At 35.5% G+C, this 16,431-nt stretch overlaps 2 protein-coding genes across 2 annotated transcripts; one reads left to right on the top strand and one right to left on the bottom strand.

The window, feature by feature from the left end:
* Positions 1-725: 725 nt before the first annotated feature.
* LOC131619939 (uncharacterized) lies at positions 726-1,541 on the top strand. The gene is made up of 3 exons (XM_058890977.1): positions 726-904; positions 999-1,307; positions 1,392-1,541. The coding sequence occupies exons 1-3, from the start codon at positions 812-814 to the stop codon at positions 1,539-1,541; spliced, it is 552 nt and encodes a 183-aa protein (XP_058746960.1). The 5' UTR covers positions 726-811.
* An 8,679-nt stretch (positions 1,542-10,220) lies between these two features.
* LOC131618187 (auxin-binding protein ABP19b-like) lies at positions 10,221-11,167 on the bottom strand. Its single transcript, XM_058889451.1, has one exon. It carries the CDS (start codon positions 11,136-11,138, stop codon positions 10,518-10,520), a length of 621 nt encoding a protein of 206 aa, XP_058745434.1. The 5' UTR covers positions 11,139-11,167; the 3' UTR covers positions 10,221-10,517.
* Between the last annotated feature and the right edge of the window lie 5,264 nt (positions 11,168-16,431).

The raw sequence follows: 16,431 nt of genomic DNA, 5'->3' as shown, positions 1-16,431 counted from the left end.
AAATGATCATAATGAGGGTATTTGGATCAATCCAACCGTCCGCATTGTTAAGAGACGCGTAGTACACAAACCTACCAAGAAAAGAAAGAGACGTTAGTGATAAAGGTAATAGTATACATAGTCCGACTAATTTGTTTTATTCAATTTGGTGCATATTCTCGTTTTGTACATAACTTTTGAACCATGTATCCGCTTGTTGACTTCTTTACATGTAACTATACTATTTTGACGATTCCGGAGCTGCTCATGCACTTATCTTTACATTTCGGGACTATTTTTTTATCGGTTTTGCTTCTGCCCGTAATCAAAAGTCGGGCTTAGGGTCTGAATTTCGGAAAACCGACTTTGTTTTTGAGTCCGTGGCGACGTTTTACCATAGCCATGTAAATTTCGTTCAATTCCGATAACTTTCTTTTTTACGCTTATTTTGATTTGTACCGATTTCGTTTCCGATTTACTTGTACATGCATGGTTTGACTTCCATTTGACTTGTATAGATTGTTAGCTTATTAATAGTGTACTAATGTGCTTTAGTTTGTTTGATACAGGTTCAATGGCTTCAGATAGAGATGCTCCACCTGAAAACCCACCTGAAAACTTACAAGAAAACTCACAAGAAAGAGTTGCTTCGGATACAAATGCTCCACCTGATACTGAAGCAAAAGAGGTTGCACGAGGCATCACTATTATGAGGAGTATCATACGACATAGAGACCAAGGATTAGTATACCGATTGGAATGGAATTCTGATAAACAACCAATTGGTCCTAATTCTGCAAAGTTGACAAGTTATATTGGTACACTTGTCCGTATGCATATTCCGGTCTCCATAGCTACCTGGAAATCGAAAACGAAAAATTTAGAATTGGAGGAGAAAAAACAAGCGATTTGGGAAGAGCTTCAGGTATATATCATATATGGTTAATTGTTGTTATTATCTTGACGATAAATTGTTTAAATTATTTATACTAACACACTATGCGTACGTTTTTTTGCAGAGGACTTTTGAGATACCAGATGAACGTAAAAGCTACATACTTAGTTTGGCCGGCAAGAGATATAGAGGGTGGAAAAGTTTTTTGACAAACACCTATCTTAAGGATAAAGATGGAAAATTTCTTGAAGATGCACCGGGACGGCCAACAAAGTATGCGACCTTCATTGATGAAGCAGATTGGGCTGAGTTTGTAAAGCAAAGAGATGAAGCTTTTCAGAAAAAGAGTGCCACGAATAGGGAGAGAGCATCCAAACCCGCGTATCCATACAAAAAAGGGCGTTTGGGATATGCACGCTTAGAGGATAAAATTGTAAGTAAATAGAAATTCGATTTAATTAATTGTCTACATGTGCATGTTTTAATTGACGATTTTATCGTTTGTGTCAATGCATAGTTGGAGGAGAGTAAAAGTGAGGAAGCTTCACTTCCTGTACATGTGTTGTGGAAGGAAGCTCGTGTGGGCAAGAATCACGCTGTCGATCCCGATTTCATCAATCCAAATAAAATTTTAGTAATATCGGTGAAATGTAAGCTTTTACCTTGATTGAGAGTCACAACTAATGAAAAAATAATTTTTTTGTTCAATACCACCTTAGGAAAAAGTTGTAATGATCATGGGGTGTGAAAATTTTTACTAACTAAAATAGAAATTTTTTAATTTTACTAACTAAAATATTTTTAATTTGACTAACTAAAATATTTTTAAACGAGATATTTAGATTATAAAAGAAAATTTTTAAAGTTTCAATGAGTGAGTCATTTTATATGGGTCTACTCTAGACCTTGTTTTCTAAAATAAATTTTAATAAAATAAAATAATAAGTTTCTATTTTTGGATATTTTTTCTAGGTCAATATTTAACAATACATTAATGAAACAAATATCTAGACGAAAATAATAAAGAAATCATTTTTGTAAGGAATGGAGCTATCATATCTATACTAATCTTTTTGAAATGACGTTTTATTAATTATTATTTATTATAATTATTTTTTCTGCAATAGAGATTGGTCAAGGTTAATATATATGAATATAGATTAGCATCATAGTCATATAGTCATTTACTCACATATAAGACAATAATTTTTAATATATCTTTATGTCTTAACAATCGATCATTGAAGTTTTTTATAGTAATGTTTGTAATTATTTTTATCATCATCACCATCATCATCATTTGTTTTTATATATTCATATATTTTTTACCTGAACAAGCATTCTAGTATTTTTAAAATACCATCATGTGTTTTTTTATGATTCTACACGTCATTATTTTGTTTCTTCAGCGGGGTAATGTCGCTGTTTTAGCTAATAATCAAACTCTCAGAACCTCTCAGTTGAACTTCTGAGATTATTTTTTCTCATTCATAAGTAGTCCCCACCTAATGCAACACTTAGCTTTAGAGTGTGTTTGGATGAGGTAATTATAAATTTTAAGGGAATTTAAGATTCAAAGCAATTCAAATGATTCAATTGAAATCCATTCATTTTAAATTATTTTGTTTGGATGAAGTATTAAGGTAATTCATTGTTAGATTTTTTAGGTATTTTTTTATAAAATATAAATTTTTTGGACCAAATTTAAAAATTGAAAAGTAGGGACCAAATTGCAATTTTTAAAAATTTGAAGGACCAAATTGTAAATTTTAAAAATTATTAAGGACCAATTTGCAATTTTTAAAAATTTTTTGGGGTCAATTTTATAATTTTGGAAAATATGAGGACCAATTTGTAAAATTTGAAGAAATAATAATAACAAATACATTCTATGGAACATGAGAGGAATTTCAAATTCTTTGGTTTTTGGTGTCATTTCAAAATGATTAAATTTAACTTAGATGAAATACTCCATAAATTTCCATCATTTTAACAATTCTTCATTTTTGTATCCAAACAATGGATTTTGGTCAAATCATTTTAAATTCCCTCAAAAAATTACTTTCCCTCATTAAAATGCTCCATCCAAACACACTCTTAGTCTTACATTTGATGATTTGATCGATAAAGAAGTTGCAAAATTATATTATTTTCTTCCATAAGTTAGCCAATTCGGATCAATTCACTATATTAGTGTAGAGAAATAACAACATGGCTTTAACAATGTCTGAATTCCAAGATAGAAATTTCGAAATATGTTACCACTCATGGATATTCGAAGTCACCTTTTTTTTTTTAAAAAAATTGTCTTCGGATATGCATATTCGAAGTCACATATGTTTAGAAAAATGTATCTTCGAATATGCATATCTGAAAGTATGTCTGGGACAGAATTCATACAACAAAGCATATATTTATCATACATAATCGAAATTACATAGATAGTTCAACAGAAATTTAAAGTTACATAGTGTTATAAACGGGTAGTTGAGGATGGTACAACATTTTAATAACATTTTTTCTTAATATTTGAAGTTTCGCATCCAACTCGATCGGACCCTTCGAAGAATATTGTTGAAAAGTTGTCCACACAACCTTTAAATCGTTGTCGTTCTTGAGCTCAAATGGGGTGAAGTTGACGTTTCCTTTGGCGTCAAGTGAAGCTGAACGGTATTGAAGCTTGACCACCTTTTGATTTTTTGGATATTACAAGAGAGAGTTCAGTGTCGGAATCGGCTACGCGAATGGTGTGTCGCGCGAGAACCTAAATTGAAGCGGCATCGGATAACCACTACTGAAGTAGACAAAAGCAAGGTGAAGGTAGGTTTGAGTCATTTTTTATTGTGGCTTGAGATGTTGATGAAAATCTATAGAAACATTATTTATATACTTTTTGGAGTTATATGGACCCAAGAAATCTTATCTTGCTATGAGTGGAAGTTTCGGCTATGCATATCAGAAATAAGCCCTGATATGCATATCCAAATTTTGTAGAAATAGAATAAATTTTAATTTGTTATGTGCAATTTCAACATCAATCCAATTAAATCGATAAGAATAAACGTTGACTACTACATTAAATATATATTGAATCGTATTGGTTTTACATTCGTCACAGCAATACATACAAAAAATTATCCGATAAATTTTAAAATACACCGAACAAATTTTCACCGCTTAATTCTAAAATTGGTAAATTCTTCGACTTCTCGTTATTTTCTTCCTTCTCTTGCTTCATCATTTCTTCGAACTCCACCATTCTTTCAAAAAAATGATTCGGCCAAGTGTCCTCCGCTTTTGTATGATGCACCGTCCACTCACATGACGTAGCCAAAATAGGACACTACGGTTTCAAAAAAATTTATACAAAGTGGCGCGATCTTAGATACCCGATACACATGATGCGGCTGGACGCGTCTATAGGTGGGCCACTATGAAGTGGAAAAAATGCCTCTGAAAATCCAAATCTCGTCAAATCAACACACACCCAGTCACACGCACTTGCTATAAGATGACTCATCTCAGGGAATGACATCAACTTTGAAACTGGTGCGATGTCAACTCTGAAATAAGTGCTCGACAAATAAGAGTGTGATTCTCTTCTCCTTTACAGAGTAAACTGGCAATGCCCCCCCCACCGATACCCACAATTACCATCGGTCCCCACATTAACTATATTTTCAATGTGTTTGTGCATAAATAGAGGCATATCCTCTATGTAGATCATTGGTGGTTTTTTAATCGGAGGTGTGCGAGGCGGTTAGAAAATCCACGTTCCCTTGTTAGCACTACACTTGAATTTTGGTGTAGGTGAATTCGGGATCAAAGAATCAACATATTCATGATAAGAAGGAGCCCGCTTAGTTGATGTGTCATCTTGGGTACTTTTCGCCTTTTTAGGCACACCTTTGGTTTTAACCGGTTGAGAAGGAGGTTTAAAATCGGTTGTTTCCAAAAAAGTGACATTTCTCAATTGTTCTTTTATGTACAATTTCATGGTGTCATCCTCTTTAGAAAATATATCCATGATCTCTTCCAACTTGGTTATGATGGTTATATTGGAGTTTTCTCTTCACCCTCTTTCGTCGGTTCGTAATCATCAAATCGGAGTTTTCTCTAATGATCAATTACTTCATCCATGCGTATCAGGGAATTCAACTTCATCTTTTTAGAAATTAGACAAGCACAAGGAAGCCCATAATTTTTCCTAATTGTAAACCCATATTTTGAACTATCCGGACCAGTCGTATTCGTCCGCTTCGCTTCATGAAAAATAAAATTCAATCTCGCCCGGGATATGTTGAAAATCAACTGCGAGTAGAGAGTTTTTCCCTTAAACTGGTGTTCTGAAACGGTCTTGCTCCGACCAAAGGATGTTTGAAGTTCATTATGTTGATTTTGGAGCATTTGGTTCACTGTGTCCCATCCCCTACAAAATCCTACTTGCTATCACCCAACCATTTCTTCAACTTCGCATGTGCGGGTTCAACTCGGTTGGATGTTGTGCAACCCAAATGACCAACTTAGTATGTCCAAGCGCATACAACTTTCTCTTTCACCTTTTCAAGGATAGTAAATTCTACGTATTTAAAAAAATCGGGATATCCGACACATAATGTACGGAATTGTACCACAATCTCTGTATACAACTATTTGGTACATGAATTCAAAATAACCGTCCATGCACCCATTATCTTCTCGACCACAACACCTGGTTTGACGATGTTTCCGTTGTTATCCTTTTTTCTTTCGTACCAACCGCGAGTTTGAACTTTAATCTCACATTTTTTGTTATATGATACCGACAAAGTAATGCGGTTGATGTCAAAAAGACGGTATCAACCGCATTCATAAGAGCATTATCTAGGTCGGTAACGATGACACTAGGCATATTATTTGGATCAACCAACAAAGTCTTGCATATTCCCAATGCCCATGTAACATTATCTTCTTTCTCACATTCCAAAAAAGTGAATCCAACCGAAAATGTCTTGTCCATAGAGGTCACACCAACAATTTTTAAAAGCAGAAGCCTATACTTGTTGGTCATGTATGTCAAAACAATTATAAGGACGGTTGGAAATGTGTTGAACAAGTTGATACTATCGGGATGAGTCCAAAATATGTCACGAACGATAACCTTATCCTCACAAGCACTGAACCTTGAAACGTATTAGTTATCACCCAAAAGTTTCAAAAGTTGTGGTATTTGCGACCTCAGACCTATTTTCGCAATGTTCAGTCTATAATGTTTATTGTATACCTGTTTGATATTTGAAACACTTTCTGGTCTTTTTCGCTTCAAATCGGCAAGTATGTTTCTCGCTGCAACTTTGATTATCGATAATTCTGAAAAAGAATCCTTCTCTTCGCGATTTAGTTGACACCCAATTGGATGTCCGTGTAGCTTGGTTTCCAATGCGTGATTATGAAGTCCGTAAACGGCGCTAAAACACCACAAACCATCAACCCTACAAAATACGTGCAACTTAATCGGATATGTACACCTTCTCGATCTTGTTTCATCATGTTTTAACTTTCGATTTGAACTTATTTCCCACCGCTCTCGCACTTCATCGATCACAACAAATGCTTGCCTTCTACTAGTGCCATTATCAGACCTTGCTATCACAACGCCAAATCCAAGTTTACTAGCTTCAATCCAGACCCACTCTAGCAAATGTTGAAGGGAAGTGAAAGGCAATTCATTTGTAAATTATGGTCGAACATATGCTGCAACGACAAGCGTTTTAACATCGTCATTCACCTCTTTTGGCTTAGCATCTTTGTTGACCTCCTCCGGAACTTCTACCGCATCTTTGACAATGTTGTCGGGGTGCACCATACCTAACACGTGAATAAAATATACATGATGGTAAAACTGTTTTATTAATTCTATAACAGATATGTTTTTGGATATGAACTTTTGAAATAAGTTTGGTGGATTTCGGAAATGCATATCCGAAGTAATGCAGTTTCTTCTTCCACAAATCAGCCCCAATGCAAGGAAATGAGAGATGAAATAAGGAAACTTTGCCTCAAATTATAGCATTTTATGCTCTCTTTTCTATGATGAACCACTTGAAACTTGGTTTGGAGACGAATTTGATTGAAAATGAAGGTGAGTTTGGAGAGGGTTTATGTTATATGTGGAAGAAAATGAATAAAATAGTGAAGGTGGGAAAATGTATATGAAAGGTTTTCTCATAAATGCATATCCAAAAAACACCTGACATTTTAAATCCAACATTTAAATAAAAAACATTCAAAGAAGGGTTAGTTCGGATATGCATATCTGAAACATCTTAAAAAATAAAAAAGGTGCCTTCGGATATGCATATCCCAAGGGTGTTTTGGGGTTTTCAGGGGCGTTTTCTATCCTATATGGGTGCAATGAGAAATTCCCTAATATTTATGATTTGAATGACAATAAGACGATTATGTCATGCGAAATATAACTTTCAATATCAATTGTTGAGGATAAGATTTTAGGACATGGGAAACATAATAAATTATATACTAACATTTGTCAGCTCTGATGACTATGACTAGAGAAATGGGATGAGGGCCTTCAAAAACCCTAATAAGCATCCCCTATACAAAGTACCTCATATGTTAAAGTACACCAAAAAATTTCCAGAATATTATACCTCTCATATATAACAATCACTGACTTTAGCGTCAATGTATTTATAGGTACCACCTTACCAAATCAATCGAGCAACCAAGACAGGATGAATCCTTAGATCTAGAACGACCAGAACTTGACATTATTTGAGAATAAGCTTACTTACCAGAAGGAACATCGGTGTCATTTCTAAAATAAAATAATGTTCCAACCACTTTCTCAAAATTTAGAAAATGATAACTCGTGGAATATGACTATTATGTCCATGAATCAGAATTGATGCAGTTGATGAACTAATGATCTTAAATCGGTGGTTCTGATCCCCGACTCGGTGGTACAGGTGGACCTGTATGGTTAACACTCCAATGTCTAAGACATTCAAAATTTAAGATGAATGCAGTGAGAAGTGGACATTAGAGAGTGTACTTTATTTTGTGTATGAAATGACTTTTATACCTTGGGCCAAGTGGAGTGGATATGAGATGGATCGTGCCTTAGCTAACTGGGCATTTGGCTAGTCCAAAACAGTTACCCCCAAGGATTTGTTGTGCGCTAAGAGAGTCGGGGAAGCCTTTAGATATTTTGGCCGACCTCCAAGGATTTGTCTGACGCTAAATGGAGGCGAAACCCTTGAGGTCAATTGAAAAAGTAGTGGGGAACAAGCATATTAAACGCATTTCTATAATTGAAACATTTTATCGCCTTCTTTTGATATGTGTGCTAATGCGACAAGTTAGGGCATGACACGACTTATAGTGTACTCGAGTTCACTTGAGTTTGCATGTATTCCGAAAGGGAAATTCATTTGTTGACCTCATTTTCACTGATTTTGATCGTTCACATGCTTTCATCTATAAAGAGGAGGAATTATCCATTGAGAAAACTTTTCTAATCCATGGCCTTCAGGTTCGTTCATAGTCACTTTATTAGTAAAATCCATCGTCCTTCATCATTAAGAACATTTGATCAAAATCTTTACCTTTCTCCGTTACCATGCTCCCTCAACCTCACATTCACCAAGTACCTTTTCAACTTCATCTTTTACATTAAGCATTTCTTGTTTCCAACCCCGATAAGTGATAGTACTGTTCCTTTAGTGAGTGATTCTGAGAGAGATATTTCATCTTCTTCATTCAATTTTTTTGAAGCCTTTCTATCAAATGATGATTTAATGGAGGATAGGTCCCCATGCCCCCTCCCATTTTGACTAAGGCGGAAATACAAACTATTCAGCAGGCGGGGGAACGCGCTGAAGATTTTAGTCAACTTTTCTAGAGACTAACAAACGCGAAGCTAGTGATGCTGAGGTGAAGGTTTGGCTAGAGTTTCGGAGAAGGCCTGACATAGTGTCTTGGATGGGTTGATCCAAGGTGGTGTGTATTCCATTTGTTCTGAATAATGAGGCAGCAAGTATCGATCCCAACTAAATACTCATTCCCCATCCTAAACTCAAACATGGATAAATAATTGAACTCAAAACTCATTTCAAACGGGTTAAAGTATCCACGCCCATCCTCATCCCTGCATCATAAATATTTTTTTAAAGTTGAAATAGTTCATTTCTTCAAATTTATAATATGTTCGAACCTTTTACAATCATTAATATACAAAAAAAAATTAATAAATTAAAATAAATCTTGAAAATTTCAAATATACATTTAAAATAGGACAAACTAAAATATCAATATATTAATCAAATAATTTATATTTTAAATTATAAAAATATTTCAATTTATTAACGGGATAAATTTGGAGAAGATACTGATATTAATCAAAGTGGTTTTCAATTTTAAATTGCGGACCGCATCACGTGATGCGGTTGTAATATTGCGGATGCGGTAGTGTCCGCGTTCGCATCAGACCGCAATTGCGGTGTGATTGCAAATCATAATAAAAATTGTATCATAACGCCACAACAGTCGCATCATAACACTACAACAGCCGCAATAGCCCGCATCAGGCTGTAAGAGATTATATGTAATGCTCACAAAAATTATTTGGTCTACCTTTCTTTTTAAAAGGATTAGAGATATTCAAAATGATGGAGAATCGTTAATGAGATAGAAGACATGTGAAATTTAAAATAAATGATAAAATAATATAATATTTTATGAAAGAGAGGAAATAGAATACATGTGAAATTTAAAATAAGCGATAAAATAATATAATATTTTATGTTCATAAATATAAATTCACGCTGCAATAACCGCAATCTGCATTACAACAACTGCAATAACCACAATCGCAATGGCCGCAACCACAATAGTTACAACTACACTGACCGCAACCTCAACCGCCTCCGCAATTTAAAATTATGGTTTTCACCGTGAAATGCAGGGTGAGTTTGAGCTGATAATTGGAATGAGTTTGAGCTCATTATTGGAAATACAAGTTTTATTGTGATGTCAATACATGAGTGATGAGTCATATGTTGATGATAAACACTGTCTCATAAGAGATTTGTTCTTTTCATTTTTCAAGAGTGTTTTCTCATGTATTTTATTTTCTCTTTAACTTTAGTTAGTTATTTTGTATCTTGTTAACTATTTCGTCTCCTCCCATCTAATTGAAATATTATTTAACGTTTAAAAATAATTAAGCAACATCAAAGTTTTAAGCCACATTATTTATTCATTCATAATTACTTAAAATCAATATAGAGAGATTTGATAACAAACTCACTTTTGACAAGAAAGGAATAACATAATATAATCCTTTGTTAATATGTTAAACCATATTCAAATTGCACTGCAAACTTGCCATTTGTAACAAAAACATAGAAATGAAAGGAAAAAAACTCAGGAAAAAAACACGTGATATCAAATGGTTTCAACATCCTTTCGATCGCAGATGCGGAAGGTCAAACCATGGTCCTCGCTACTAAGTTCAGCGTCAATTACCACTTAACCAACTAACTATTGGCTATTATTAAATTTAAATGACTAAACAATCACCAAACCTTAACAAACAACATTGGTTTGGATAATAAAACAACAAAACTCAATAAAACTAAACCTAGCCACTCCCACCAAAAATAGCTTTAAGCTTTCTAACTTGAGCATGATCAAGCAAAGTAGTTTTCTCCACAAAAGCAGAACTCAATTTATTCCCAAACAAAGCAAGATCAACAACTTGTGAACCAGGGTTTGAGCTACTAAATGTAAGAAAAGCCGAAGCTTTACTCTTTCCAGCATTGAACTGAAAATGCAACAAACCTTGTGGAAAAACCAAAACTTCACCTTTAGAAAGTGTTGCAACAAAAACTTTATTATCAGAAGAAATAAAGCCAGCAGTTATACGACCTTGAACCACAATCATTAACTCGGTAGCGCCCCGATGCGAATGCATTGGGAGAACGCCACCGATGTCTAGGTCTAACCTTGCCGCGGATATACCAAGACCATTAACTGCTGGAAATTGGTTAACAAATGCTGGTGTTACTGAAAATTTGAAAAAGTTTGTGGAATTTCCTTCATTGAAATTTGAGAAAACGAAGTCTTTGATGGTTACTGATGATTTGCATGGGTAGCCTGAAGGGGTTTGTGGAGAAGATAAATCTGCTACACAGAAGTCTTGTACTGAAGCATTTGATGTGGAATGTGAGAGAAGAGTTAAGAGGAAAAGAATGAAAATCATTTTGGTTTTGGATTAATTGATAGGTTGGTAATTGGATTTGAGAGTGAGTGAAAATGTGAAGTAGTGAAGGAATTATATATAGTAAAACTTACATAATTAAGAATTATTATTGCAAAGTTTGAGCCTAAAGATATGGTAATTAATTTAATTATAACTATAATACATGGAGTGACACTAGACCCTAGATGTAAATATGCATGTAAAGTTCCTTCAACGCAACGTTAACTTAGTCAACTATTGATTTTGACAAGTCAAACTTGATCTTATGACAAAACATAACAATGTTAGCATTGGTGTTATAGCATACTAAATATGTATTGGAGTTTAATGTTCTCAAATTTGATATAAGAATTTAATCTCTTGAATTAAAGGAAGTCATTTAGTTCAATATTCTTTTGAATTTTACACTAGATAGTTTATATTTGTCTTAGTTGCGAGACTAAACTAACTGATATTGATTAATTTAAGAGACTACATGAAACTCTATTCATTTTTTTTTATTAGTAAATAATGCAATGAGACTGCATGTTACCGTCTGAAATTATTGATGGGTTTTGCATGCAGAAATTTTAATTCAATCACGGTTCAACTCTTATAAAAAAAATATAGGGGTGTTATTTAATCACGCTTATTTTTCATATGTTAAAGAATTGATAGAAAACATTAAAAACTCACACGTGAAACTTAGACATGGTACAATCTAATAATAATCGATTTAATTCCAACATTGTTAATTTGTAATTTCTTGTGTCGAAGCAGGTTGATGCTCGAACACAAGGTGTGTCGAAGTGTGTAACAGTTTGTTACATATAGATTTGTTTTAGATCTAGATAGATTTTATTTAGATTTTAAATAGATTAGATTTTGATTTAGTTCCAAAATAGGTATTTTGGGCTTTTATAGTTTTGGGTTTTGGCTTAGGGAGAAAGCTAACCTAAATCTACAAATAGGGAGTAACCATCATTATTTTGTAATCAAGTCATTAACCTGTATTCACAGAAGTTGCAGTTGCAAGTGAATAACAGAATTTCCACAGATTGTGGACAGAGAGAAACTCTGTAGAAAATACTTTCTTCTTCTCTTTTAATTTTCGCAAACCCTAATCCTACTTTTGCTCTTATTTTTCTTCATTGTCATCTTTAACGATAAGGAATTACTCAAAGGTTTGAGAGTATAATTCTAACATCTGGTATCTAGAGCTCCGGTTAATCGATTCAAGGCAAGAAGAATGGCAATGGCAATGAATCATTCGAATGGGCATTTTCCAGCAACTCTACCAATTCTGAAAGGAGATAACTATGAGAATTGGTGCAAGCAGATGAAAGTTGTATCTTGTTGTCAAGATCTTCGGGATCTTGTAAAAGAAGGGATATAACCGCTTGCAGAAGGTGCGAAGGAGGAACAAAAGGCTGCACATAAAGAATTGAAGAAGAAAGATCATTAAGCTCTCTTTATAATCTATCAATGTCTGAGTCCAGATAATTTTGAAAAGGTTAGTGATATAGAATCTTCAAAAGAAGCTTGGGAGATTCTTAAAAAATCTTTTGGAGGTGCAGAAAAGGTGAAAGAGGCGAGGTTACAAAATCACAAGAGAACGTATGAATTGCTTCAAATGGAAGATAGCGAAAGCATAACTGATTTTTTCACTAGGGTTACGAAACTAGTGAATCAAATCACGATATATGGAGAAGTGTTTACAACAAAAGCTGTTGTTTCGAAGATATTGAGATCTTTGGCTCCTAAGTTCGACCACATCGTGGTATCCATAGAAGAGTCGAAGGACTTGTCGAAGTTGACAAAAGAAGAGCTTCAATGGACGCTTGAATATCATGAAAAAAGAATGGCTGAAAGAGATGTAGGCAAGTCGAAGAGCGATGTGGCTTTGCAGGCTCAGTCAGCAAACGAAAAGAAAGGCAAAGGAAGCTGGACTGGAAATAAAGGTAGAGGTGGCTACAACAATTCGACTGGTCGAAATCAGCAAGAAGAAAATTGGTCGAATCATAGAAAACCCTCATATCAAGGCAACCAAATAGGTGGTGCTGCAGGTAGAGGAAGAGGTGGTGGTCGAAAGCCTGACAAGAGTCACATTCAATGTTTCAACTGTCAGAAGTATGGTCACTATTCGACAGCTTGTCCAGAAAAGAATAAAAGTCAAGAAAATGATACAAAGCTTGCAAAACAAGAAAAAGAAGAGATGTTGCTGATGGTTACAACAAAAGATAAAGATAAATTCAAGGACCAATGGTACTTAGATTCAGGATGCTCATCACACATGTCTGGAAGGAAAGATTGGTTTGTCAACATAAAACCCTCAATGAAAAACATGGTGAAATTTGCCAATGACAATACTCTAGTAGCTGAAGGTATTGGTGATGTAATGATTACGAGAAAAGATGGAAGGAGGTCCATAATTTCTAACGTGTTGTACATACCAGGCATGAAGAGTGGCTTACTCATCATTGGGCAGTTGGTCGAAAAGATCTACAAGGTTTCGATCGAAGACAAGATGATGAGAGTTGTTGACGCAAGTGGGAGGTTAATCTTGAAGGCTCCTATGTCACATAATAGAACCTTCAAGATCAAACTCAATGTGATGGAGCACGAGTGCCTTGCAACTGCAGCTAGCAGAGTTGAATGGATATGGCACTATTGAATAGGACATCTCAACTTCAAAGACATCAGAGACTTAAAAAGAAAGAATATGGTTTCAGAACTGCCAGAAATTGACATTCCAAACGAGGTATGTGAGGAATGTGTACAGGTGAAGCAGCACAATAATAGCTTCAACAAGGATGCAGGAAACAAGTCGAAGGCAATCCTTGATGTCATATACTCTGGTGTATGTGGAATAATCCAAGAGGATTCGAATGGAGGTAACAAATATTTTGTTATATTCATAGATGATTTCAGTTGAAAACTATGGACTTACCTGATCAAGAAGAAAAGTGAAGTGATCGAGGTATTTGTCAAGTTCAAATCTATGGTCGAAAGACAAAGTGGTCGAAAGCTCAAGATTTTGAGAACTGATGGTCGTGGAGAATATGTGTCGAAAGACTTCGACATGTTATATGAGAAAGAATGGATTGTGCATGAGGTGGTGCCACCCTACACTCCACAGCAGAATGGAACTGCATAAAGGAAGAATAGAACCATCATGAATATGGTGAGAAGTATGTTGAAAGACAAGCATTTACCTAAAGAATTTTGGGGAGAAGCAGTGTCGACTGCAACATACATTCTAAACAGATGTCCAACGAAAAGCTAGAAGGAATTACTCTAGAAGAATGTTGATCTGGTGTGAAGCCTAACTTGAGTCATATGAAGGTATTTGGATCTATAGCACATAGACATGTGCCAGATCAGTTAAGAAGAAAACTTGATGACAAGTCGAGTCAAATGATTCTTATAGGATATCATTCGACTGGAGGATACAAGTTGTTCGACCCGGTGAATAAGAAAGTAGTGATCAGCAGGGACGTGATCATAGATGAGCTTAAAGAATGGGATTGGACTGAAAATTCAAGAAGGATTCAGTGAGAATTATTTATGACGAACCAGCTACTGAAGTCGAAAGAGAAGAAGTTCGACAAGAAGAAGTCAGAGGTGATGCAAGCCCAAGCAGACCTCAGAGAAAAAGACACGTGCCTGCAAGATTGCAAGAATGTGTGATTACATCAGATGATGTAGTCAATGATGAAGGTGAGCTGGTACATTACGCTTTCTACGCAGATGTCGAACCTGTCAATGCAACTGAGACATTGAAGGATTCGAAGTGGGTGAAAGCTATGAATGAAGAATTGATGTCCATCGAAGATTACAATACTTGGTCACTTGTCGAATTGCCCCAAGGCAAGAAGGAAATTAATGTGAAATGGGTATACAAGGTGAAGTGCAATCCCAAAGGTGAAGTGACTCGACACAAGGCAAGGCTTGTGGTGAAAGGATTTATTCAGAAGGAAGGAATTGACTTCGATGAGGTCTTTGCACCTGTTGTCAGGATCGAAACGATCAGGTTGGTTGTTGGTCTAGCGAACATGAACAATTGGCACATGTGTCAGATGGACGTTAAATGTGCATTCCTGAATGGACCCTTGGACGAAGAAGTCTATGTTGCACAACTAGTTGGGTTTGTGAAACATGGCGAAAAGAGAAAAGTGTACAGGCTGCATAAAGCCATGTATGGACTGAAGCAAGCTCCAAGAGCTTGGAATAAGAATATCGATAGTTTCCTAAGGGAGAAATAATTTGTGAAGTGCATAATTGAACATGGGGTATATGTAAGAAGAAGAAAGAGTGAATTGCTTATACTATGTCTCTATGTCGATGGCTTGTTGATAACAGGTAGTTGCAAGAAAGAGATCGAAGGTTTTAAAGGTGATCTCAGCAAGGAATTCGAAATGTCAGATTTGGGCGAAATTTCATACTTCCTTGGCATCGAATTCTACAAGAGTAGTAGAGGATTGATGATGCATCAAAGAAGATATGCAAGTGAAATTCTCAAGAGATTTGAGATGGAAGAATGCAATTCGACTTCGACACCTACTGAAACAAGATTGCAACTGTCGAAGAACCCAGATGAAGAGGGACCCAACCCAATATAGAAGACTTATTGGGTCATTGAGATACCTTTGTCACACAAGACCTGACTTAGCATACAGTGTAGGTATGATAAGTAGATTCATGCAGAAGCCAAAGGTATCACACCTAGCAGCGGCGAAGAGGATATTGAGGTACCTGAAAGGAACTCTCGACTATGGCATTTTGTTTCCTGTAGCTGATAAGGGAAAAGAATGCAAATTAGTGGGTTACACCAACTCGAGTTGGTGTAGCGATGCTGAGGATCGAAAATCCACAGCAGGATATGTGTTTATGCTATGTGGTGCAACAATTGCTTGGAGTTTGAGAAAGGAACCAGTAGTGGCACTATCATCGTGCGAAGCAGGGTACATAGCTGCTTCTCTTTGTGCATGTCAAGCAACATGGATGGTGAACTTGGTAGAAGAGATAACAGGGAAAGATCATGGAGCAATTACCATGAAGATCGACAGCATGTCAGCTATCAATTTGGCGAAAAACCCGATATCACATGGTCGAAGCAAACACATCGAAATGAGGTTCCACTATCTTTGAGAGTAGGTAGCTAAAGGGAATTAGATTGCAGATATCATGACGAAGGGAGTGTTGGTCAAAATATTCAGAAGACTAAGAGCTGTGATGAATGTAGATAGCTTAGACACAATGAATTAGGTGGTGTGTTAATTCGTAATTCCTTGTGTCGAAGCAGGTTGTTGCT

This window comes from Vicia villosa, linkage group LG7 (assembly GCF_029867415.1).
Source record: "Vicia villosa cultivar HV-30 ecotype Madison, WI linkage group LG7, Vvil1.0, whole genome shotgun sequence".
NCBI classification, from domain to species: Eukaryota; Viridiplantae; Streptophyta; class Magnoliopsida; order Fabales; family Fabaceae; genus Vicia; species Vicia villosa.
The sequence above is the reverse complement of the archived record's forward strand: the minus strand, read 5'-3'. Positions and strand labels throughout refer to the sequence as shown.

What these genes read in the sequence shown, in the direction of transcription:
- LOC131619939 (XM_058890977.1), top strand. Translation starts at nt 812, where the DNA reads ATGCATATTCCGGTCTCCATAGCTACCTGGAAATCGAAAACGAAAAAT. An exon ending in CGATTTGGGAAGAGCTTCAG is followed by an intron (nt 905 to 998) that starts GTATATATCATA and finishes GTTTTTTTGCAG; the next exon opens with AGGACTTTTGAGATACCAGA. An exon ending in CACGCTTAGAGGATAAAATT is followed by an intron (nt 1,308 to 1,391) that starts GTAAGTAAATAG and finishes GTCAATGCATAG; the next exon opens with TTGGAGGAGAGTAAAAGTGA.
- LOC131618187 (XM_058889451.1), bottom strand. Translation starts at nt 11,138, where the DNA reads ATGATTTTCATTCTTTTCCTCTTAACTCTTCTCTCACATTCCACATCA.